The following is a 25,624-nucleotide window of genomic DNA, read 5'->3' on the forward strand; positions in this document are numbered from 1 at the left end:
TTGACTTCAGTCGTTCTAATAACTACCAAAATAACTGCAAAGTGAGCTAATGGTGTCAACAGTTTAACAACCACTATTTTTTTTCTTCTGTTTTATTGTTTATCATCAGTCTTTTTTTTTTACATTGGGATTTGTACTGTACATTTTACTGTGCAGTTTTCAATACAAAGAAAGCACAAATGTGCTTTTGTACTCAAAGGAACGGTTCACCCCAAAATGAAAATTCTGTCATCATTTACTCACCCTCAAGTTGTTCCAAACCTGGATAAATGTCTTTGTTCTCATGAACGCAGAGAATGTTATTTGGAAAAATGCGTGTAACCAAACAGTTCTTGGCCGCTATTAATTACTATAGTAGGAAAATTGCTTTATACATTTCTTTGTTCTGTTCAACACGAATGTAGGAAAGCAAACAGTAACTTCTGGGACACTTTTGAGTACCATAGTAATTTTTTCTACTATGGTAGTTAATGGTGGCCAAGAACTTTTTATTTTTGGGTGAACTGTCTCTTCAATGTAGGTCTTTTGAAACTGGAGATTCTGCTTGCGTGACATCTTGTGACATTAAGCTTTGTGTGGCTGTATCGTTTTTTTGTGGATCGTGATGTAAAACTCCTTCTCGTAACTCTTCAGAAACCACTTTTTTGGTAGAGCTCTGCATCTCCAGATTTGTTGTATGTTGGTTTGTTATATCCTCAGGGTTTGTACGGACTTGCACACCAGTTTCTACTTCTATTGGGTCACTTGATATTGTGTCATGGTCTGTGATGGCTCTTTTTAATCGTGCCTTAAACATCTCTGATTCTGACTTGTCACAATCTGCGATTCTATGTGATTCTGTGTTAAATCCTGTTAGGCTTTCATCTTTTGTGATACCTGAACCAGTATTTACTTGTATCTCTAAATCAGTGCAGATCTCTTTCTCTGTTTGGAGTGATGCTTTAGCTTCTGTATTTTCTTCCACCCCACTCTCCGTATGACATTCTAGGACCGTAACGAAATCACCAAACGACACAGTTTTACAGCTGGATCTGTTCGCTGGCCCTCCGTTGGGCCGTGGCGCTGGAGATCCCGGATCCATGTGAGGCATGTTTAGGGTAACTGATGGTAAGTTCACAGATGATGCTAGTGGTTCCTCTGTTTTGGTGTAGATGCCCTGTTTGCCATAAAAAGGTGATGTGGAGCTGTCGTACCCACTGAAAGCCTCATTGTGATAGAACGATTCGTCCACTAGGGGCATCGGCCTCCCGTGGTTCACCTGTCAAAGAGAAACACTATACGGTGAGTTTGTGACTTGTTTGTGTATCAAACGACAATCAGATTTTGGTGTTAATCTTGAGTCTGAGGCAAGATGTTTGTACTACATTCTTATCAACCTCAAATTTATCTTTAATTTTAAAGGGCCAGAAATAGAGTTGCGACTGCATTTCTTTAAATAAATCAGAGGCCACGGTTTCCATTATCTGAAAGGACAAATTTACTCAGTTTGTGTTAGGAGTGTCAGCAAACAAACACATCGGTTAACTGTTAAAGGACAGCAGCTTTTACTCTAACATTTTACACGTGGTCAATCAAATCAACAATACACAACACTTTACTACAGAACCACATCGCATCTCTGGTTTGGTCTCATCTAAAACCACAGGTGCACTGCAAAAAAAAGTTAATATTCTTCATATTTTCAGTTTTTAGTCTTGTTTTCAAACACAATTAAACACCCTTAAAACAAGATATATTTACTTGAAAAACAAAAAGTGTACATGTGATTTTGTTATCTTGCTTTCAGAGAAATAATGTCATTCAAAGTGAAAAGCAACATTATCTATCATGAAAAAATACTTTAGTACAGTACTATAATAAACTGTAGTAAAATTCCTTGATACTATATGAACCATACTAGAGTAAATATTAAAATATACTACAGTATTCACTGCAGCTTATCGAGTTAACATAGTACTACCAGAATAATATACTACATAATTTTTTTCATGTGGACTTTTTCGTGATTTAAACATAAATTAAAAAAAATTGTGAAACAAAACAAAAAACTGAATGGGAATATAATTTTTTGCAGTGTGATGTGTTCTAACAAAAGCCAAATGTTGGATGTGACTTGTGTTACTATGTGAATTAAGAAACAAATTAACAACGTACGTTGTTGTTGTTTTATCTGAAAATACAGTAAAGGTTTCACTATAGGGTGATAAACGGAAGGCACCAACTCACCAGCTGAAACCATTTCAGGGTCTGGACACAGAATGTTTGCAAATGTAAACAAATTCAATAAGAAGATTCATTAGCCAAAGACTAGATGAACTTTAAACTTCATTTTGAACTATTTCAAACATACAGTATAATGTGTATTTTGTGGGTCCAGCAGCATTTTAAATGTTTACTAAAATAAAAAAGAATACAAATGTAATATTTTCTCTCACCACATTAGGATGTTTGCTCTCTGCCACACTGGCACGTATGGCAGGGTCCCGTCTCGTCCTTAAGCACCACGCCAGCATGAATAGGGCAATGGCCAGTAAGATAAGACACACCCCTGCCACGCCCTCTGTCCTGCCCACTGTCTCAATATCATCAGGAGGCCCTGCCCCTAAAGGACCATGAGGAACTAAAACGAATAATGAATTGATTATTTATTTATTAGACCAAAATGTGCATTATTGCGTGTGTCTCATTGTAATTTTCTGGATTAATGCACTGAATAAATAAATTTTAGAATTTACTTATGAAAATTTCATGCAAATTGTTACGAGGATTTTATTAAGTAAAATTTGCTGCTATAATTCAAGTACAACTTACTAACCAGAATAAAGTAAACTCTACTTATTAAATACATTTAGTTTTTGTTCAAATATCAAGTAAATGTTAAAGTAAACAAAAAAATTACGCATGTGTCTAACTCAAACTTCACGGATCACTTACTTTCATATTGAAATGAACATAATTATATTAAGCATATTTTAATAATTTATTTTCATAAAATCTACTAAAGCACATAATAATTTTTTTCAATGTGTCTTTGTTTGGCTCAAGCAAAAATATGAATATTTCCAATTATGACGTTTCATAAATTATTTTATATATTTTGTAAAGAATGTTTATTTTCAGTCCATGTTTAGAGATACTGGTACCTGGCTGGCCTTTCTGAAGAACACCCACTTGTAATGAGGCGTAAACAGTATCCCCTGACTCTAGATCAGTGGCTACAACCTGCAACACAAATGTCAGTTTCTAGCAGTAGTAGACTATTGTACTGATTAACGTCTCTTACAGAAAATATTATTGGATTTATTATAGTAACCATGTTTTTGGGTGAATTGATTACCATTTGTATAACCACAGTTTTACTACAAATGGTTAAATCATGGTTTTGCTATAGTAACCACAATTCACTTTTGGTAACTTTAGATTTTCCTATAGTGTTTTTTTATTAATGTAATCTTGATTGTACTCTCATACCTCCAGAAAGTATTTGTGGTTGGGATGTAGCTGGTTGGATCTGGCGATGAGTAGTCCCTCTTGTGTAATGTAAAACAGCCGAGAGCTGTTTTCTGACTTTAGAGAATACTGAAGTCTGGGATTGAAGACCTTAAGTCCACACAAACAGACAAAATCAGCGTCTAATGCTTAAGAATCAATCTTAATTTAAGCAATAATGTCAAACTGATGTTCGATGTCGACACTACAATGTTAGTGTTGTGGTTGTATGGAATGTTTGTGGTTTGTATCGTTGAGTCACGTACATCGCTGAAGTCCTGATCCACGGCCTGCAGTGTGAGTAATGTGTTGCCGTATGTCATGACGAGAGAGGCGGGGCTTGTGCTCTCCCTCACAAACCCACGGTACGCTGAGCGATTGAACTGGGGCGGATATCTGTTCTCTGCTAGAACCCTCACAAGAACCGTGGCAACCGCGTACTTGAGAAGGTCGTCCACCTGAGCGGCCTAAACAAAAATAAGAATGTTTTCAAACAAATAGCCCTACTTTTTATTATAGATAAAAGTTATTTCAGCTTATAACACATATACTGTATTTTTATAGGAAAATAATGATATTCGACCAAAACTACTTCACCATGACACGCAGTCTGAATGTCGGGGTCAGCAGTCGGTTGTCCACGCGTCTGGTTAGCCTCACCTCTCCAGAATGACTGTCAATGACAAATCTCCCATTATCCGCCCCTGCGTTACAACACACACGTTTACTTATATTTACTTATCTGAATGAGGACATTCCGCACACTTCTATTGTTCTTATACAGAGTTCGTTATAAATACTATAACCTAACCATAAAATAATCTTATTTCAATTTTGAAAGTTTGAAAAAACTTTGTTTACTGTATTTTTATACAGTACATTTATATATTTTTTTACAAATGAGGACATTCCCAAAGAGAAGTTTTGCTCAAATTGAATGGGTTTTGCTCACTTTTGGGTACAAATTGGTCTCCAAATTCTAGTTAAGTGGGTACACACACACACACACACACACACACACACAACTTTATTAACACAGAAAAAGAAGTTTAGTGGCAGATGATGTACCTGAAAGGATGGCATAGGTCAGTGTCGTTCTCAGAGCCTTGTCACCATCAACAGCTTGAATCGGACCCGGGAAAAAGTCCAAGACAATGTCCTAAATGATAAAGATGAAATCCATAAAGAAGAAAACTTACAGGATCGATGCAGACATTGCAGGTAAAACATTTTTGTTTTCACAAAGAACCATTTAGTCAAAGGTTCTTCGACTAAAGAGCCATCTTGTTCTTACTTTTTTTATCATCTGAAGAACCTTTTTTTTGCCACAAAGAACCTTTTTTTGTGAAACAGAAAGGTTCTTCAGATGTTAACGGTTCTTTATGGAACCAATTAGACGAAAAAGGTTCTTATATGGCATCGAAGAACCCTTTGAAGCACCTTTATTTTTAAAGAAACAGTTCACCCAAACATGAAAATCCTATTTACTCACCCTCAAGTTGTTCCAAATCTGTATACATTTATTTGTTCTGCTAAACACAAAGGAATATTTGGAAGAATTCTTGTAACCAAACAGATCTCATCCCCCATTGACTTCCTTAGTATTTATTTTCCCTACTATGGCAGTAAATGGGATACGATCTGTTTGGTTACGGACATTCTTGCAAATATCTTTCTTTGTGTTTAGCAGAACAAAGAAATTTATACAGGTTTGGAACAACCTGAGGGAGTAAATAAAAACAGAATTTTATTTTTGAGGGAACTATCCCTTTAAGAGTGTAATATAACCTGCCTGTTTATTATTGGCTTAGACAAATTTGAATGTAAAATGTAAAAATCTGATTTTGTCTATGGACTAACAATGCAACTATAGGATAAGTGAGCATAGTCGATCATATGTGTTCTGTATGTACATTGTTAATGTTATAGAAATGTTATTCAATTTATTCACAATTTAAAAATGTCTTGTTTTATAGGTCCAGTGTATGAAGTTTAGCGGCATCTAGCGGTGAGACTGCGAACTGCAACCAGCAGCTATCTCCACCCCTCCCATTCGAAGCACTACGTGGCTAATGCAGGACTAAGATGTCGTCACGTTTTTGCTTCTTTACTGCAAGAGATAATGTATTTATGAAACGCGTTCTGTAGAGCAGTTTGTCCGTTTAGGGCTACTGTAGAAACAACATGGCGAATTCCATGCAAGGGGACCCGCCGTGTATATAGATAGAAATAGCCCATTCTAAGGTAAAAAAACAAAAGGCTTTATTACGTAAGGTCTTTATACACCTCTGAAGACATAGTTATGTATATTATTTTGCATTTCTGTACATCGATCCTCCAAAAATATGCACATTTGGACATTATATTATTTTACATATTCATAGGTTTACCTGGTCATTCTCGGTGATGTTGGCAGTGTACACAGGATTGGCACATATACGGCTGCTGTGTTTGGCTGAGAGGAGAATACACGGCTGGAATTGTGGGTATTGGTCATCTCCATCTGTTATGTTGATGATTAATGTGGCTGTCGTATTGTAGTGATCCTTGGTGTTCGACTCCTAAACCAACATAAACACTCAGGCATGTTCCAAAGATGTTCACTATCCCATTACTTCCACAAACACAATAGTTTCTGTGTGTGAGATACCACGACATAAAGAGTGAGCTGCAGATGAGTTTTGCTTTCATAGTCCAGTGATTTGTTGAGAATCACTCTGCCGCTGTTGGGCAAGTCCACACGAAAATAAGCGGCGTCAGGCTGAAATGTACAAACATGTTCACACTTGGTTGTTATCATGTATTTAACAAAGAATTTCTGGCAGTCTTTTTGAGTAATTAAAGGGGTCACATGGCGCGAATACGTGTTTTTCTGTGCCTTTTGTGTGTTATAAGTTGCCCATGCATGTATTAGACACGTAAAATTGCAAAAATTAAAGTGTCGGAACAAAAGATGCATTCTATCTAAAAACTCACCCAGACCTGCCTGAAATGCCTCGTGTAACCACACCCCCAACAAATCTACGTCAGTTCATGGTATGATTTGACTAAGACCGCCCAAATGTATACGCAAGGAAGGTGGGCGTACCTGTCAGTACAATTGAAGAGGAACCTGATGTTCCAAATATGGTAAGAGGCGTTACATTTCCATCACACGCTTGCAGTATTCCACCAATCACCAGTTAAACCAGTTAACACTGGTTAACTGGCCAATCATAGCACACCTCGCTTTGTAAAAAAACTGCGCGTTTCAGAGAGGCGGCGCAAAGAGGAGATACAAACATGCACAGTATGTGGAAAATACAGCGTTTTTGAACCTTAAATCGTGTATTCTAAAACAAACGATAAAATTCGTTTTAGCAGTGTCATATGACTCCTATAAGTAGTCTTTTGCATTTAGTTTATCTGCTTTTCCCGAAATATACAAATAATTGAAAAGTATTTGAAATGTTAGAAAAGCACATAAGAAGATTATTCCTGTACAGTAGGTAGGTTTTGTCGACTCACAGATATTTCGTCAATGATGTATGTGAGCGTGTCTCCATCAGCATCTGTGGCCTGGACTGTAAACGCTACAGCGTTCACTGCTGTCAGCTAAACAAACCAATGCAAAAAACTTTAAACAACAGTCAAAGCAGATTTAAAATGCATGCATCACGTACCAAACGTTCTGTACCTCACTGATCTCCACAGGCTGTACTGAGCTCTGTAGGAACTCTGGCCTGTTGTCATTCTCGTTCAACACCTCCACCACGACCCGGTGTTCAGCCTGACAACAATCACACATTTGTAGGCGATTCAAGCCTTTATGTATTTGGTCGAATTAAGCTGCACTTACTTGTAAGGTCTCGTGTTCATAACACTTTACAGTTGCTGTTAAAACCGAGTCGTGCACCTGACAAGAAATATAAAAACAGGCCAAATGAAAAGAGAAAGCATATTAAAAAAGGTTACTGTGTTTGTAGTTTTCGTTCATGCTGTTTTTGTCACCTCTCGATCAAGAATCCTGTTTGACGACGAGTTCAGTCGTACGGTTTTCCCCTCCAGATAGAACCAATCAGAATCCTTCCCGGAAAGTCTTAACTTTATGTGATTGGTCGATGGATCAGCAGAGAAGCTGAGGTTGGTGATGAGAGTTCCCCTCATGCTGTTCTCTCTGACCGTCACAAACTCACTGTGACCCCCGTCACATTCACCGGCTGTCATTTAGACAAAAATGTTAAATGCTCTCTTAGTGAATTAATGCATCTGCTCAATGAATCAGAAATATTTTTGGAATTGTATTCACCCGCAGAACATTTCGCTCATTTCTGTAAGTAAGCATGAACGCATGTTTTTGTGTGTTTTACATGTGTGTGGTTTCTTTATGTTTATACCCATTACAGAGCTCCAGCTGAATGCAGACAGAAGGTGACAGAACATTAGAATCCTCCATAATGGCAGATGACAGAAGATCAACTTCAAGACCATCTCTCTCACTGTCAGGTTAAAAAAGCAACTGTGCATTAAAATGCAGCTGCTGAAAAATTAGGAGACCAATCTCACAATTATTGCTATTTGTTATTCGCTATTTATAGGTGTTTATGTGAAAATGATCGTTTTTGTTTCATTCTTTGAACTACTAACAATATTTCTCCCAAATTTTCAAATATTTGCATGCATTTGAATGAAAACTGGAGGAACAGGTCAAAATAACCGAAATGATGCTCTGTTTTTTGTCATGCTGTCAGTCTTTCACATTGCTGTTGGATGACTTTATGTATGAAATTCAACAATGCTGATGAAATGGAAATGTTGGATGGTCTCTTAATTTTTTCCGAAGCTGTATTTATATTAGTTTACATAATGTTGAAAGTGAAAGTGTCCATTGAGACAGTCCATTGAGGATTAAGGTCATCATGACCTGTCAATGTATAACCCAAGATAGGCTGTCTGTGAATGGCCCTGTTCTTATTTAAGACCTGTAAATCTGCTAAAGAAGTGCATGTCAGAGAAGCTTTCTCACATGTAAACACACAAATGCACATACATACAGACTGCGTTAAAACACAAACACACGTTAAATCCCTTCCACTATCTCTTAATTCTGTGTGAAACGCAAAAACACACAACGCATCTTGTGTACACAAGTACTCTTTCTTACGTATGAATGTAAACACTTGCTGTCCTCTGACACGCATTACACCTCTAAACTAAGTAATAAAATATTATTGTTAAATTAAAAAGATTACAAAACTTCAACACTTGATACCATCGTTTTGAAACTGTGTATTTTGGAGCTCTTGTGATACACGTTGAGCAATGAGAGGATTACAAGTGAAAATTTACTAATGTGTTTACAACAAAACTTTCTGCTAAGACCTAAACAACTCATGCAAATAATTGTATTTACAGTTTGTGAAACTGCACAATATACAAACCATTCAGTCCACCCCACCGTCTCTGTTTTAAGATAAACAAGCATGCTTGGAGGGTTTGTACAGTCTAGTAAACACGCGCGTGCACGCACACACAGACCTGAAAAATCATGCAATATATGCAATGGTTTTCATAAGAAAATGCTATTTAATATAATCTCCACTTCACTTAATCATCACAAACATCATCACACTGTTGTTAGATTATTAGATGTAAAGAAAAAAAGTTTTGGCTTATTTATGAACAACTTCAACTACTTGTTTTATACTATTTGTGAGGATAGAGTTAAAATCTGCTCTTCACAAATAAAGCCAAACCTAGACACATACAGTTGGAAAAAATTAAGACAGAATTTAGCAGATTAAGGGTTGTTGTTTGCTTTGCTTAGACTATAGACTAAAGACTATAAGACTATAACACTAGTTCACATAAACACACACAGACACGGAATAAAACATAATGATTTTCTGTATCATTATAATTGTTCTGTCTTGTTTTATTTACCGCATTTGTTTTGCTTCGGGAATAGCACGAAAAAACCCACCTGTTGAACGACGCTTCCCTTTCAGTCAGATATCCAACTGTGTGCTTTCTTTCCAAATATATATTAATGCCATTGCGAAATGTGTGTGAAAGAGAATGAGTGAGAATAAGAATTTGTGTGCGTGACTTACATATAAGAGTCAGTGTGTTTATGGTCTAAGCGCACGTATGCGTCTGGGGCAATGGCAGAACAGTCTGGGGATTAGTCTGGGGTTTAGAGTTAAAGCTCACTGGATCCCGGCCAAGTTGAATGGGTGAGCCAACAGCTTAACAAGTCAAATATCACATCTAGGTCTAACCATCATCCTAGATTTAACAAAAAGTATCACTCTACTGCATTATATTGACTAACAAAATAACAGAAGTGCAACCAAAATATACTGTAAACAATTGTGCTAGAAGCAAATAATTATATAGATAGACAGACAGACTTCTCTAGTTTATGCTTTAAGAATCCTTGACATAGTAACACAATTATAGACTTTAATGAAGCCTGATAGAGATTAGAAGGCTGAAATAGTGCTTAATCAACCCAATAAGATCAGAAACAAAGGTCTTGCGTTCTAAGTGACCTTTAAACTTTAAACACACAAACCTAAATAGATAAATGATTATATTCAATAAAATTGGTCACATGTATTTTTTCACCTCATGAACAAAAAATAAAAATAGGAGGGAAATAATAGATTGGTACCATTGGACCTGTTGTGTTTTATGAGCTTTGAAGTGCTGTAGCATCTGCTAAAACTGTATCAATGCACATATTCAATGTCACGAAACGTCTTATAAATTGAGTGAACATAGATCATTCTGTAGCTTATAACTATACTTTGAACTACTCAGTTGAGCATTACCGTTCGTTTGGCCTTTTAATGCAACTGTAATGTGTTACCCAAGTGCGCGTTATTTGTTAATGAAAATGTTTTGTGTACTTCGCAAAGTTTAGGACTTCTGGCGCTCGAGCAGTCCGGAAATCCGGAAACTTTCACTCTGAAGTTTCTCTCTTCGTTCGGGAGGAGGAGGAGGATCATTTTTAGTGGAGCAGATGAACACAACCAACCGAGGAGATATCCCGAGATATCCTTTCGCATTCAGACGTCTCCATTTTACTGTCGGATTAAAGAAAACGAAACTTTCGCTTTGTTTAGAGACGAAAAGACAAGAAACCCGCTTCCTCAGCCGCAGGCGCGCTCCAGATGTTTCATATTTGAGGGGAGAGCAAGACCTACAATTTATTCAGCTCTTCTTAGGATATATCTCGTTTTATATTTATAAAAAAAACCTTTGAATGCATTTTTATATTTATTATATTTTTTCGCGGTGCAAAATGATTTTTTTTGCAACAGAGTTTGCTTCAGTATTTTCTAAATAATGACAATTGTTTTTTTTAGTATTTTTCGCTGGACACTGTAAACGGGTTGTGAGAAAATGAGGGTCGGATGTTTTATTGGATGTTTCTTGGCGCTATGGACTGTTTGTGGATCTGTCCAGACCCATCAGGACGCGAAACATGAGCGGGAATATAAGAACGGTGAGCGCATGCAGCTGTCAATCAAACACATTCAGCTGTCAATCAAACACATTGATCTTTGCAGTTAAACTGATGACTGATGAGTGACAGTGATTGATGGTGTATTTTGGTTAACATAACTTATGCAATGTGATATGGTAGACTTCATCTAAAGCCAATAACAGGAGTTATTTGTAATGTTTTGATTCTTTTTATTCATACACTGTAGAATAACGACATGTGTTTTTATATTACGTTCAAATCAAAATAATAACCTGTTTAAGTTACAGCAATTAATCACAAATCAAGATAAGATTCAAATAGTAAGAAATAACTTGTACACCCTATTTTATTATACTTAAAATGCAAGGCAGCAATTTTTTTACAATGGCCTTCATACTAAACGAGAGACACTGATTATTTTGTTTCTTAAGTCTCTTGTCATATGGCGCAAAAGAAAACTATGTGAAATTCAGAAAAAAAATGTCTATTATGTATAGTATCTTAAAATAATATGTTTGGAAAAAAGTTGATATGCTATTTGTCAGCTATAGCTTTTCAAAAATTGTGATGATATGATGATGTGAAAAGTTTATATTTTATTTGTCCATTATGTTTTAACATTATATAGGATGATTGTGAAATCATGATGCTGAGAAAAGTTGCCATTTGTCAGCTAAATTTAAACGTGTCTATTCTCTCTGGTTTTTGCATTCAAAGGATCTTCTCCACCACCACAAAGACCTTTGTTTTTTCCCGTTTCTTTTTGTCGCTGGCTGCTTTTTTGATTTTGTGCATCTTATCTTTTCTGTCTGATTTCACACTGAAAGACCTCTTTCTCTCTCTCTCTCTCTCTCTCTCTCTCTCTCTCTCTCTCTCTCTCTCTCTCTCTCTCTCTCTCTCTCTCTCTCTCTCTCCGTTCGTGTGTGTGTGTGTGTGTGTGTGCGTGCGTGCGTGCGTGCGTGCGTGCGTGCGTGCGTGCGTGCGTGTGTGTGTGTGTGCGTGCGTGCGTGCGTGTGTGTGTGTGTGTGTGTGTGTGTGTGTGTGTGTGTGTGTGCTTAGCTGCTTCATCCTCAGGAAGATTTAATACAGTAAAGCAAAAGATCTGACAAACTAAAGGAAGTCATTATGTGCACTTTGCTCGCTCACCTTCATTTCTCTGCAGGGTTTTTGCTGTACTTCACTCTTTAACATGCTTGTAAATCTGCCCAACTGCTGTTTTATACAGCGAGTATAATTGCAGATAAACCATCTGTAACGTTTTAAAACATTTCTTAAATAAACTTTGTGAGGTACCAGATATTCTCATCACGCATTACCTGTAACAACCATATAATATTTTGTCCAGCTCATCATTGTGATGTCATGCTAACGTCGTCATTTTCCTCCAACAGTAATTAACCTTCTTGAGGCTCTCAACGTCACTCGCTCCCGCCGGGGAGTCTCCAAGGCCAAAGGGCATGACCCCGAGATGCCCGCCTGGAGATTCCGTTCCAGCACGCCTCATCTCACGCTACAACAAGACGTAGCAAAATACCTCCGTGGCACCTCACGTGGTGTGCTGGGTTTGCAACTGGTGGGCCGACAGAAAAAAAACTCAAAGGCTACCCTAATCTCCTTCACCTCCCCTGATCACCTGAAGCAGGACGGACGTCCCCTGCTGGAGCTCGTCTCCAACACTCGAGCGGATCGGCTGCAGCTGGAGTTCAGGTCAGCAGAAGGCTTGCGGCCCGAGACGGTGAAGTTTCCGGGCGGGAGCCCGTTTGTGGGGGGTGGTTGGGTGAGAATGGCTTTAAGCGTGGAGCCCAGGCAGGTGGTGCTGTTTGTGGAATGCCAGGAAGCCGTGGTGCTCAAATTGAAAAAAGGTGGCAGAATTCTGACTCTGGACCTCCCGCACGATCTGCAGGTCACGTTCTCCAGCACTGCAGGACACAAGGCCAGCAAATTCAACGTGAGTTTATTGCTACATACATATGTTCATACATCTTGAAATGGCAAAAAAGTTTTATTTTACTTTACACCATTCCAGCGCCATAGTAAAGTCGCTTACACTTACTTAAATTCACATAGGTGTTCAAATGTATAGTTCATCATCACATGGACAAGTTTGACATCCAAAAGTCCAAATGAAGAGTTTATTTCCAAAATGAGATAACTCGTTTTTAAAAAAGGTGTGCATTCCAATTAATATCAATCAAACTGCAGTTGGGTTGTTTTGATTTAAGCCATAATAACTCAAAAAATACAGTTAACTAACACAATAAAATACAATAAAAACGTGATAACATAATAAAAAACATGATTTTTTTAATTGTAAAACAGAGTTATCTCATTTTGAAACCAAACTCTTCAAATACTTGTATTTTTAAATAAACATTATGTCTATTGTTTTATTAGTTAAAGTTTAACCAAAGGTCAAAATCTGTTTTTCAAAATATATCCCACTTGGTTTAAAGGAAAAGTGCACCCAAAAATGAAAATTCTGTCATCATTTACTCACCCTCGAGATGTTCCAAACCTGTATAAGTGTCTTTGTTCTGATGAACACAGAGAAAGATATGTAGAAGAATGCTTGTAACCAAACAGTTCTTGGCCTACCATAGTAGGAAACGTTACAATGTTAGTCAAAAGTGCCCCAGAACTGTTTGCTGTTCTACATTCTTCAAAATATCTCCTTTTGTGTGCAGTAAAGCAAAGAAATGTATAAAGCAATTGCTCCTACTATGGTTGTCACTGGCGGCCAAGAACTGTTTGGTTACAAGCGTTCTTCCGAATTTATTTCTGTGTGTTTATCAGAACAAAGAAATTTATACAGATTTGGAACAACTTGAGGGTGAGTAAATGATGACAGAATTTTCATTTTTTGGGTGAACTGTTGGGGTTGCTTTAATATTTTGCAATCTAATGCAATTAATGGCATGCATACATTTTAAAGTAAGCGTCCGAATATTGTTTGGGGTCATTGTACTGTAGTTTCTAGATTACGAGTCTTCTCATAGACACCATATAAACAAGATAAAACCATCAACAATATCAGCATGAAATAAACCATATAATATTAAAATCAGAGGTCAGTGTTTCATCGTTGAAGAGCATTGATCCAGAAACAAATTGTACTTTATATCATATAATGCCGACAAACTGAAAGTGTTTTAGAAACAAAACCTGGACACAAACAACCAAACTGTTTTTCTTCATCATGTTCTTCACGTGATTTTATGTGTTTCTTGCTGTTATAGGGTTATTGGCAGACAGCTGAACTCTCCACAAGGGCATATGAGAGACGTCCCTGGTTCTGTGACAATGTAACAGGCATGTAATCAATTTAAAAAATGTAACATCATATTAATATAAACACAAACTAGATATTAGTTATGCAAAACATACGATTGGAGTGAGCTGAAATAAAATTAGGACCATGGAATTTTTCACAAGAAGATCGGATTTTCATGTGTCAGCTGTTGGGTTTTTGGCTGTATTTTCGTCAGCCTGTGCTTTTCACAACACTTTTGGGGTGTAGTAGGGATAATTTTTCAGGGTTTCTATGATACATTTAGATTTTGAGAGAAGATATGATTGTTTTATAGCCCCTGGTGGAGTCTCTGACTTAAAGGGACAGTTCACTGGGAAAAAAAATCGTCATAAATTAAACCCTAATGGTGTTCAAAACCTTTACTGTATATGACTCCTTCTTCTGTGGAACACAAAAGAAGATATTTTGAGAAACATGAGGGTGAATAAATGATTAAATGAAATTAGTTACAATTTTTGACTGTAAATTCCTGTAAATTATTTTATAAAACACATGATACCCTGCTATAATCTCTAGGTAATGAAATAATGTATAGGCCTCTTTAGAAGTAAAAACTCTCAGGGGCGTTTTGCTCATGTGTTTATGTGTTTTAGACCTCATGCAAGAACCAGCCCAGCCCACCAGTCCCCCCATACCAGATGTGATGCATGACCAGGGACACCATGAAGGCGGAGCAGAATTAAGTTACCCAGGGATACCCAGGGACTCAGTCCAGCGTTTTGGCCAACTGGAGAACCACCTGCATAGCATCAACACCATGCTGGACATGTTAAAAAAACAGGTACTGTAGAACTTATTTCTGAAAGGCATTGCTGGTTTTTATACGGATTGCAGAAATATCAAAAAGCACCATATTACTTCCAGGGTTTTATTGACACGAAAGTACCTTGCAGTACCATGTAAATATGATTATGGTACCATTATAACATATCAAAAATTACCACTGTACAATCATTCAATTTTGGAAGTTTACCATAGTATGATGGTATTTTAGGGACTATCCTGGAGGACCACAAAACAATGGAAATGTCAAAAAATAAGTAGGCAGCAGGGTCAATTTTTGTTTATTTTTTATATTTATATATATCTTTCTTCTTTGTGGCTGTGTATGTAGAACGCTAACCTGGAGGCGCGGGTCGAGTACCTGGAGTCGTGTGAGTGTGTTAAACGTAAGTGTGAATGGGAGGGACATCAGATGGACGAGGGCTCCCGTTGGTCTCCTGACAGTCACAGCGTGTGCTCGTGTACCTCTGGAAAGGTTCAATGTGAACGCATGAATGGTGAGTTTCCTCATATATCATCATTATATGACACATAATCACACATATTATTTGTCCTTTATTTTAACATCAACGGCAAGAAAACACAAACCTCATCTTGATATCCACTGCAGTACGTTGGGATCTGACTTTGTTTATTATTTCTATAAAAAAAGTTTGATCAACTTCATCTCAGTCCCATAATCACATGGAAAGTGGGGTGTGAGTGTTTTTGTTTATGTGTGGGGGTTAAAGTGTCTGAAGATCTGTAATCTGTGTGTAGTTATTTGCAATCACAATCTCTAAAATAACTATATTTTATATAATTATATGTATATATATTTAAAAACTTGACTCTTTGTTGACTGTCCTTTCCCAGTCAAACAATATCCAGATACAAAAAAAACACTATTTAGTCTCTATTAGATATTGTGCTTTATTGGCATGACAAAATCTACAAAGCACTTGCAGCTGCGCTGCGAACAAATAGTGCAAGTATGTAAACAAACGAAAAGAAAGATAATTATAGTAATAAAATAAAATAGAATAAAACAAAATAAAGTGCGATATACAGTATGTGGTGCAACTTAAAGTGTTTAAACAAAGATTTACAAAAGCAAAATATAGATGTAAGTAGCAGAATAAAGGGCTATAATAATATAATGTTATGTAGATATATTGGAAACATCAGGTCAGGGCAGATTGATTGTTTTCTCTTGTGTTGTGACAGGCAGACTAACACACAGCAGTCCTTGTGTTCTCAAAACAGATACGCCAGTTTCTCATCGTTTGACAGACTTTCAAACGTCTGGTGTGTGGACTTGATTTTTCCATAAAACGTCGTCCGTATATCCGTGTATTTTGTGCATTCTGTTAGGATGTGGAGTCCCGTCTCGATTTTTTTTAAATGTAAGTGCCAATAAATGAATTTCTCGTGACTAAATTATGTTTTTATAAACGCTCACATATAGGTTGTTGTTAATACATCATGGGTCAAAGAGCATACGGGTCAGATGACCATAAAACATGGCGGACACAGTATGTCCCAAATGTATTCATACTACACCCACTCATACAATATAGAACATACTGTTTTTACGGCCGATAGGTAGGTACTTATTTGAATTCAGTACGTACTGTCACAGTATGCGATTTCGGACGCAGTGCCAGTCTCTGGTCCTTTGGCAGAGACGGGCAGTCTGTGTCTGCCCGTCTCTATAGTGAGTTTGTGTCCACTGAGTCTGGATCTTGTCAACGTGACTCTTAGTTTTTTATCAGTCACTGTGTGCAGATAGTCTGCCGGACTGTATTCTCTCTTTAGGGTCAAATAACATTGCATTTTACTTTGTTGTTTTGTTTGGGTTTCCCAATGAGTGATATAGTTTGGTTTCATTTGTGTTGTAATTTGGTTGAGTGTGATTCTGCCCTGAATGCATTGTTTGCTGTGTGCCGGTGCACTTGTAAGATATTTTTACAGAGTTCTGCATGCAGGCTCTCAATTGGATGTTTTTCCCATTTTCTTGATTTGGATTTGTCAACGGACCCCACACTTCACTGCCATAGAGAGCTATCGGTTCAATTACTGATTCTAAGATTTTCAGCCAAATTCTAATTGGGATTTCTATAGGACATTGACGTTTGATGGCATAGAGTGGGAGACAACAGAAGCAGATCATCTGCATACAGAAGACATTTGATTTGTGAGTGGTGTAGAGTGAGACCGGGGCTTCAGATCGCTCTAGGATGGTTGCCAGTTCATTGATGTAAATATTAAACAATGTTGGACTTAGGCAGCAACCCTGTCTCACTCCACGCTCCTGAGAAAGATATCTAGCACGTTTTTAAAAAAGATTTTTAAGCCACATTTACTTTCGGTGTACATTGATTTGATAAAATCATATGTTTTACCACCTATGCCACTTTCAATAAGTTTGTTAAACAGTCCTTGGTGCCCTAATTGAGTCAAAACCTTTTTTAAAGTCTATAAAGCATGCATATATTTCACCTTTATCTTGGTTAACGTCTTTTTCGATTAGAGTATGTAGCGTGTAGATACGATCAGTTGTGCAGTAGTTTGGTAAAAATCCTATTTGACTTCTGCTCAGGACATCGTGTGTGGTGATGAAGTCTACGAGTCGAGCGTTTATTAAACTACAGAATAGTTTTCCCAGGTTATTACTACTCACACAAATGCCTCTATAGTCGTTCGGCTCAAATTGATCTCTGTCTCTAACACTTTGTGACACAAACGTCACATCAGTACATAGACATGCGATAATGAAATAAATGCACATATAAATGCATCAAAATATCAATACAAGGATCTAAAATACAGATGCAACTTTTATAGAAACAATTGCAGTATAAGGATATGTACAGTTTTGTGTATTTCCAACAGGCTGAGCATATTTTATAAAATTAGCTTATTTATTCACGGTTGGGTCAAAAAGGGGTGGAGGTTAAATTAACCTAGAAAATATTCAAAGTTAACCCAACCATGAACTGAAACAACACAGCATAGGTTAATGTTTAACCCAACGGTTAGGTTTGTCTCATTTTTAGCCATGAGTTGAAACTAACCCAGTGTAGTGTCTGAATGCATTGAATGGTCTTTAAAACTCCTGCTCAGACATCAGATGTCTCTCATGTACATTGGCAGACATACTTTAGAGTTCATATTGTAGATAAGCTTAGAAGATCTCTGATGTGGGCAGGAATACACCTGTAGACACACCATTCTCTCTCTCGCACACACATGTGTGACCTGTTGTTCTTTTCTCAGATTGTATCATAGGGGCTCCGTCCCAGCACAATACGGTGTGTGTGTGTGTGTGTGTGTGTGTGTGTGTGTGTGTGTGTGTGTGTGTTTGTCGTTACAGAATGCAGCTTTCATGGTAATATCTATAACAACGGGGATGTCTTCAGCCCAGACGACTGCTCCAAGTGCACGTGTGAGGTATACAGACATACAGTTTTTGATCTTGGCGCTTTTGCCGGGCTCTGCCGGCATCTTCTACAGCTTCTGATGTTCTTTGTGTGTTTCAGACTGGACGAGTGGAGTGTGATGTGATCACATGCCCACCAGTGTCTTGCGATGAGACGTCTGTTCATTCTGGATCGTGCTGTCCTGTCTGCCCAACAAGTACCCACCACACACCACATTCACTTTACATGCACATACTACTATTTTATTTTGAAATACAGCCGCGAAAACAATTAAGAGACTGTTCCAAATTTTCATGTAATCAGCGTTTTTTGGATGTATTGTGGCCACTCCGGTCCAGTGTCAAAATCAAACCTCAGGAGTGACATAAAGTCATAAAGAACCCTTGTTATGTTCGAAAAAAAACTTCCCGAAATGTGTATGAACGCCGGCGGAGTGTATCGAGGACAGAAATGCTACGTCATACGTCCAACTCGTTTTTTGACAAGTTGACCATGTTAAGCACGAGAAGCCAGCACGTTTAACAATGTAAAGAAGTCAGGATGCATGAAATAGCTTGTGACCCCACCTTTAAAGGTGAATTTGAACTTGTTTTCTTTGTAGTGTTTGAAGTCTGAAAAAATATAGAGCATCTTCTCTGTAATTTTGCCCTGTTTCTCCAGTTTTGATTTTCTGCAAATAAATGTAAATAGAAACAATATTTTTATGTGAAATTTGGGAGAAATATTTTCAGTAGTTCATTGAATGAAACAAAAATGACGATTTTACCTAAACACACTTTAAATTGTAAACTCAGAAAAACTGAAAAAAAATTGAAACGCTCTAATAATTTTGTTAATTTTGTCAGTTGCCATGTTAACGCATCATGTTATTTATAGAATATTCCAAATTTATGTAAAAGAAAATGTATGCGCCAAAAATAATAACACTGATTTATTCGGTTGTAATTTTCAGGATGTGAGCATGAAGATGAGGTCTATGAGAACGGCGATGTGTTTGTGTCCCGATCGAACCCCTGCCTCAACTGCATCTGCTCTGTATGTCACATACAAATCTCTACACACCTATAAACCAATCCGAAGAGCCCAACTAAACACGCGTGTGTGTTTCTTTGCAGAACAGCCGTGTATCATGCGAGCCCATTCAGTGTCCGCCCACTTTGTGCCCAAACCCCTACAGAAGACCCGGCCAGTGCTGCCCAACCTGCTCGGGTACAAACTCACATTTTGAATCTGAATCACTTTATACTGAAATGTAGAGTCATCTGTGTTCTTATCGTGTCTTGTGCCTCCACAGCATGTGACGTAGACGGTCGTCCATACAACGGCTCCTTCAGCAGCGTCGATGGCTGTCAAATCTGCACGTGTCAGGTGTCTATCACACACGTGCTCATGTTAAACTATCACATGTTGTTCTCACCAGTTGATTGCGTTTTTGTGTTTTGCGTATCAGGGTGGGAATCAAGCGTGTGTTGACGTGCATCAGTGTCCGCAAACGTGTCAAGATGGAGTGAAGCCGCCCTTCGGCTCCTGCTGCACAGATTGTTCTCACTGTAGCTTCGAGGGGCAACTTGTCCCAGACGGGGTTTCCATTCCGGTCCCCCGTGACCCCTGCAAACACTGCATGTGCAATGTAAGACTGTGTGTAGTCTTGTTTTTTTGTTTAAACAAGCCACAGAGATCAAATCTTCGATTATTTGTAATTGAATGCAGAACCACAACGTTGAAACTATGGTGCCATAGACATTAAATGGGGAGCAAATTGAGACTCGTGCTTAATCTCATGCTTCTCTAATCTCCCGTGGTATCTCCTCTAGAGTTTCAGAAGAGATCTTAACAATGTCTCAGACGGTGCACAGATTTTTTAAGATAGAAATATCAGACGTCAGAGAGATTTCCAACATTTCTCTATTGTGTCTTATTGGACCCACTCAATCGTCCATGCTATACTATTAACATAAATGTATTTTTATATTTCAGTTGTCTCATTTGTGTCAAAACGTTTTATATCTCGGTAAATATGGTGATTGTGCGTGTGTGTTGTGATTGTAGGCGGGGAATATAGAGTGTAACACTGAGTCCTGTCCTTCACTTGACTGTAATTTGGTGGAGACTATAGGTGGACAGTGTTGCCCCAGGTGTCGAAGTAAGTGTGCGTGTGCTTTTTGTATTCGTTTGTCTATTTCATCACCGTTTATATAAGTTAAACGTGTATATTACTGGCATGAAGGTTGTTTCCATAACGACGCGTGGCACCTGCATGGCACACAGTGGAAGGACCTGAATGACCCCTGCGTCACCTGTACATGCAGGGTGGGGCCATCATCTGTTTTGAATCAAATAACTGTTTTATCTCTCGTCTTGTGAACTATGGATTGATGTCCTCTCTCTGTCTGTTCTGTCTAGGAGGGTCAGGTTCTCTGTGCGAGTGAAAGTTGTCAGGTGTCCTGTAGGAACCCTGCCTCTTACCCTGGATCCTGCTGTCCTGTCTGTGATGGTCTGTTTAACCCTTTAAAAGTATTACAAGCATAAAATTGTGATAGTACTTCTTCCGAGTATAGTATGAGTACACTCTTACAGATTGTAGTGTGAATGGAGTGAACATCCCGAACGGGGAAAGACTTCAATCCGGATCCCAGTGTGAAGGCGAGTGTCGCTGTGAGGTATACGTCAGAAGTTGCCTACACTGTTTATTTCAATAATAAATGAAGAGTTTATTCGCAAAAACAGATAACTTTTTAAATCATGTTTTTATTGTGTTAGTTAGCTTTGTTTTTTTAGTTAGTTACGTAAACAAAACAACTCAACTGCATTTTGATTGATATTAATTGGAATGCACACAAAAACATGATTTTTGAGAGTGTTTAAAACTGAGTTATCCGTTTTCGCCAATGAACTCTTTAAATGATCTCACATAAAGCATAAACTGCACATATAGCGCAGTTGAACTGATAAATATTAAAGAAAATACTTTTTATAACTTTTATACTTGTCAATAATCTTCAATTCTTCACTTTTCTTTACTTGTAAAATGTAATTCTCAAGAGACATTCTGTAATAAAATAGTTTTGTTTTCTAGCTCCCTGTTGGAGCTACAGTTCCATTACAAATGAGTTGATTTGGATGAAATAAAAAGAATTGCATAAGTCTGAGGTTTAGCCCTGAGACACACTTTCATTCGATCGCTTTAGAAAAAGATGCTGTTTCTCTTTCAGAATGGGAATATTCGCTGCGTCCCACACCGCTGCCCACAAACACCCTGTCATCATCCAGTCCAGAGACCAGGAGAATGTTGTCCCCGGTATTAATGTTTCTTCATGATTATTTGACATTAGACATGATATTTCACTTTATTCATTCCTCATGGTTGTTGGTATCAGGTGTGAGGAGTGCAGATATGAGGGTGAGGTGTATGCAGATAGTCAAACGTTTGTTTCCAGACAGGATCCATGTGTGACCTGTCAGTGTTTGGTAAGTGCGGTTCTCAACTTCTTAAAGTCATTGTTTTCTTCACTAAGCTCCGTTTAATAGAGTTCAAGCATATCAAGCCATCTTCACCTGTATTTCCTATTATTTAAATTTCTTCATTTAAACTTCTGCAAATGAACTAAACTACGATTTTTTTGAAAATAGGGAGAAAATGTGCCAAACAGATACCAAGCACACAATCCCTCAGCATCACGGAAAAACAAACCAAACCCAAGTTTCATGTGATGTGAACGTGTGTTTATGTATGTTTGATGTGCAGGGTGGACAGGTGTCATGTGACCCCAGAGGATCCTCATGTCCAACTGCACACTGCACGTACCCGGTGAAACGTGACCAATGCTGTCCTTCATGTCACAGTAAGTGTCACACACCCACACACAAACACACACACGCACACACACACACACTGTATCATATTAAATCTGTTTTTGTTGTTTCACAGTGTGTGAATATGAAGGAAGGGTTTATGAAGATGGAAGTGTGTTTAGGCCGCCCGGTGATGGACCCTGCCTGCAGTGTACATGCAGGGTGAAACACACACACACACACACACACACACACACACACACACACACTGCTGTCGGGCGAGCGTCATCAGGCACATAATAACTGTGTGCTTGTTTTTTGTAGGGTGGAGACGTCACATGCCATAACGAAAGATGTCCTACCTTAACTTGTGACAGCCCCATTCGTCCTCATCCTAATTCCTGCTGCCCAGTGTGTAGAGGTGAGATAGACACATCATTCTGATGCTAAATCACACAAGGTACAAGACATCATAATCTCTCAGTGTTTAATCTGTTTGTAGGATGTGAGTGGAATGGTGTTCAGTATGAGGAAGGAGCCTCATGGACGCATGACGGCAGAAGCTGTTCTTGTGTAGGCGGTCGTGTGAATTGCGACTGCACTCCCGCTCTGGCTCCAACTCCCGTGCCCTGCCCAGAGCCCACGCGACAACCAGGTGAAAGAGAATAAAGAGTGAAAAAGCTCACGGAGACATTAATCATATTGTTTCTGAAAGAATCTGATGGTGATTTAATGGCAGATCCGTGTGGCCAGTGCCAACATAATCACCGTGTGTATGGAAACGGGCAGACCTGGGCTGACCCAGAGAATCCATGTTCACAATGCGCCTGTCAGGTACAGACACATTTTTTTGCAAATGTCAGACGCTTTCTTAAAGGTCCAGTGTATGAAATGTAGCACCATCTAGCGGTGAGCAGCTCACTCCTCCCCTCCCTTTCTAAGCACTATGGTGGCTGACACGGGACACAGATGTTGTCACGTTTTCGTTTCTGTGCCGATAGAGATAATGTATTTGCTAAACGCGTTCTGTAAAGCAGTTTGTCCCTTTAGGGCTACTGTACAAACAACATGGAGAATTCCATGCAAGGGGACCCGCGGTGTATGTAGATAGAAATAGCTCGTTCTAAGATCATAAAAACATAACGCTTCTTTATGTAAGGTCTTTATACACCTCTGAAGACATAGTTATGTATATTATATTGCATTTCTGTCAATAGATCCTCTAAAAAATACACACTTTAAGACAAAATTTTGATTCTGTATTACATGCTTTTGTGTGGCTGTGTGTGTGTGTGTGTGTGTGTGTGTGTGTGTGTGTGCGTGCGTGCGTGCGTGCGTGCGTGCGTGCGTGCGTGCGTGCGTGCGTGCGTGCGTGCGTGCGTGCGTGTGTGTGTGTATATATATATATAGGATGGCCAGGTATCTTGTGCCATGCCTGAATGTTCACCTCCTGCATGTTCTAATCCATACACACCCCATGGAGAGTGCTGCCCACACTGTCCACCAGGTACACATTCACAACCCAACATTATTTTGCGTTGTGCCAAAACAAACCTTTTCACAACACACAGTAGCATAACAATCAATATACCTAACAAAATAAAACAATAAAAATATTGAAACGTTTTGTTAAGCAAGTCCATGGTGTCACTTGTCCTCATATCCTCTTTTCTCTTTCTAGACTGTGAATATGATAACCGCATCTATACTAATGGTGACATATTCCCGAATCCCTCAAATCCATGTGAGGACTGTGTTTGTGCTGATGGCGGTGTGACCTGTGGGAATCACGAGTGCCCAGAACCCAACTGTCACTATCCTCGCCCGGGGCAGTGCTGCCAAAACAACTGCAATGGTGAGAGTGAGAAGGTCTTTGTTTTTCATCAACTTTGTCTCCGCTGTTTGTTCTGTAGGAGAAATAGAAACAGCCGATGATTGACGGGTAAAGAGTAAGCAATAAAATCATGGCTCAGATGACTTGTTCTTGGAAGAATTTGGAAAGAAATATGTATGGAGTTCAAAATAAGATTTTATAAATGTAATTTCTTTTAGATAAAAAAAAGATTCTTGTAAATGTGAGCATGTGAGACATTATTTTGGGAATCTGTTCTCAAAAACACTTTTTATGAAACATTATGAAACATTCGTAAATATATGTGAGTGATTTGTGCAAAATACAGACCTTTCCAAAAACTGCTCTGGATTCACATATACTTCGTAAACGTCAGATGTTAATGAATTCCAATCATTCGTAAAGAGGGCGCGCATTCATGCTGATTCATAATTAGCATAAGCCCCGCCCTATGAATTACGGCTACGCAAATGACGTATTTAGGAAACCTGTGGTATCTTCTGGACTCCATTCTCGGGTGGATTAATGCATAAGAGAATAATAGGCTATATGCCTTATAATAAATAAATAAATTACCGTGTGTCTACCCAAGCGTTTTTAGCCAGCTAAAATAATGCCTTGTGCTTCTCTGAAAACGACCAGCTGGTGGCGCTTGAGAGCGCTTTGGAGGCACTGCGTTTTTCCTGCCTTTGCGTTTATTCTGAAGGATATTGCTGAATACAAAAAATCAGTAACAATATTAATAGCGATATTAACTTCTCCGTTGTTATGTTGTACAAGTGTGATGGTTTGTCACGTGTAAGTCCCGCCTCTCCTCCACTGTAATTGGATGGCTTTGTAAAAAGGGACAGTGACGTGCCCTCCGTTTTACCCAAAGTTGAAGAGTACAAAACTTGTGAAATATCATAATGATACATAGTGCATCAAAACAGAGTGTTATCAGTTTGTCCAAAAGAAAACAGAACGTTTGAATGTGTTATGCACCATTTACACGTGGTAGGGAGCAGGTGTACATTTCTTTCATACCAACTAACATTTTGAAAAAACAAACTTTTCATGAATACGAAAATTTACGTCAAAGCTACTTTACGAACGATTTACACAAAAAATCGTGTTTCATGAATGAGGCCCTTTGTCCTTATATTAAAGCTGTAGTTCACACAAAAATAAATCCGTCTTCATTTATTCACCCTTATGTCATTCCAAACCTGTTTATGACTCTTTCTTTTGTGGAACACAAAATGAGATATTTTGAGAAATGTCTCAGTGGTTTCGTGTTCATACAATAGAAGTCAATGAGGGTTACCAACATTCTTCAAGATATCTTCTTTTGTGTTCTGCAGAAGAAACAAAGTCATACAGGTTTGTAATGATTTGAGTATTTTCATTGGGGTGAACTATCCCTTTAATTTCTTTAAAATTACACGTAATAAGTGTAATAAATATTCAACATTACATGTAGTAAAATGCAATGTTGCACTACTCTAAAAGCTAAATTCTTG

General features: G+C 38.3%; 2 protein-coding genes across 6 annotated transcripts in view; one reads left to right on the plus strand and one right to left on the minus strand.

The window, feature by feature from the left end:
- Positions 1 to 60: 60 nt before the first annotated feature.
- LOC130562442 (cadherin-related family member 5) lies at positions 61 to 9,598 on the minus strand. 2 transcript variants are annotated; one of them, XM_057347421.1, is made up of 16 exons: positions 9,452 to 9,598; positions 7,866 to 7,967; positions 7,480 to 7,688; positions 7,328 to 7,384; positions 7,166 to 7,258; positions 6,997 to 7,083; positions 6,140 to 6,250; positions 5,880 to 6,050; positions 4,558 to 4,648; positions 4,087 to 4,193; positions 3,756 to 3,956; positions 3,472 to 3,600; positions 3,144 to 3,222; positions 2,436 to 2,620; positions 2,227 to 2,247; positions 61 to 1,258 (listed from the first exon to the last, which is right to left on the minus strand). In XM_057347421.1, the coding sequence occupies exons 2-16, from the start codon at positions 7,957 to 7,959 to the stop codon at positions 512 to 514; spliced, it is 2,382 nt and encodes a 793-aa protein (XP_057203404.1). In that variant the 5' UTR covers positions 7,960 to 7,967; positions 9,452 to 9,598; the 3' UTR covers positions 61 to 511. The 2 variants fall into 2 exon arrangements, with proteins under 2 accessions (XP_057203404.1, XP_057203405.1); XM_057347422.1 differs by lacking the exon at positions 2,227 to 2,247 and having other exon boundaries at positions 63 to 1,258.
- The window catches only part of kcp (kielin cysteine rich BMP regulator), a 30,464-nt gene continuing 12,528 nt past the window's right edge, over positions 7,689 to 25,624 (plus strand). For 2 of the 4 annotated variants that reach the window (XM_057347418.1, XM_057347416.1), the window contains exons 1-26: positions 7,689 to 7,801; positions 7,875 to 7,974; positions 10,397 to 10,981; positions 12,355 to 12,911; positions 14,200 to 14,272; positions 14,867 to 15,054; positions 15,388 to 15,553; positions 18,412 to 18,488; positions 18,578 to 18,674; positions 19,431 to 19,513; positions 19,594 to 19,687; positions 19,773 to 19,846; positions 19,929 to 20,108; positions 20,528 to 20,621; positions 20,706 to 20,788; positions 20,882 to 20,972; positions 21,056 to 21,138; positions 21,691 to 21,776; positions 21,856 to 21,946; positions 22,224 to 22,320; positions 22,407 to 22,492; positions 22,595 to 22,691; positions 22,773 to 22,925; positions 23,010 to 23,104; positions 23,681 to 23,777; positions 23,952 to 24,125. In XM_057347418.1, the coding sequence (XP_057203401.1) occupies positions 10,879 to 10,981; positions 12,355 to 12,911; positions 14,200 to 14,272; positions 14,867 to 15,054; positions 15,388 to 15,553; positions 18,412 to 18,488; positions 18,578 to 18,674; positions 19,431 to 19,513; positions 19,594 to 19,687; positions 19,773 to 19,846; positions 19,929 to 20,108; positions 20,528 to 20,621; positions 20,706 to 20,788; positions 20,882 to 20,972; positions 21,056 to 21,138; positions 21,691 to 21,776; positions 21,856 to 21,946; positions 22,224 to 22,320; positions 22,407 to 22,492; positions 22,595 to 22,691; positions 22,773 to 22,925; positions 23,010 to 23,104; positions 23,681 to 23,777; positions 23,952 to 24,125 (3,019 nt within the window). In that variant the 5' untranslated portion in view covers positions 7,689 to 7,801; positions 7,875 to 7,974; positions 10,397 to 10,878. Of the gene's footprint in view, positions 7,802 to 7,874; positions 7,975 to 10,396; positions 10,982 to 12,354; positions 12,912 to 14,199; positions 14,273 to 14,866; positions 15,055 to 15,387; positions 15,554 to 18,411; positions 18,489 to 18,577; positions 18,675 to 19,430; positions 19,514 to 19,593; positions 19,688 to 19,772; positions 19,847 to 19,928; positions 20,109 to 20,527; positions 20,622 to 20,705; positions 20,789 to 20,881; positions 20,973 to 21,055; positions 21,139 to 21,690; positions 21,777 to 21,855; positions 21,947 to 22,223; positions 22,321 to 22,406; positions 22,493 to 22,594; positions 22,692 to 22,772; positions 22,926 to 23,009; positions 23,105 to 23,680; positions 23,778 to 23,951; positions 24,126 to 25,624 lie in introns of those variants that run through there. The other 2 variants (XM_057347417.1, XM_057347419.1) reach the window with 2 other exon arrangements.

Source organism: Triplophysa rosa, linkage group LG12, assembly GCF_024868665.1.
Source record: "Triplophysa rosa linkage group LG12, Trosa_1v2, whole genome shotgun sequence".
In the NCBI taxonomy this organism is placed as follows: domain Eukaryota; kingdom Metazoa; phylum Chordata; class Actinopteri; order Cypriniformes; family Nemacheilidae; genus Triplophysa; species Triplophysa rosa.

Excerpts from the sequence above, each read along its gene's own strand:
- LOC130562442 (XM_057347421.1), bottom strand. The coding sequence starts at position 7,959 with ATGGTCTTGAAGTTGATCTTCTGTCATCTGCCATTATGGAGGATTCTA. Across the intron at positions 7,259-7,327 it reads ATGAACACGAGACCTTACAA|GCTGAACACCGGGTCGTGGT; the intron begins GTAAGTGCAGCT and ends GATTGTTGTCAG. Across the intron at positions 3,601-3,755 it reads TGGATCAGGACTTCAGCGAT|GTCTTCAATCCCAGACTTCA; the intron begins GTACGTGACTCA and ends TGTGGACTTAAG.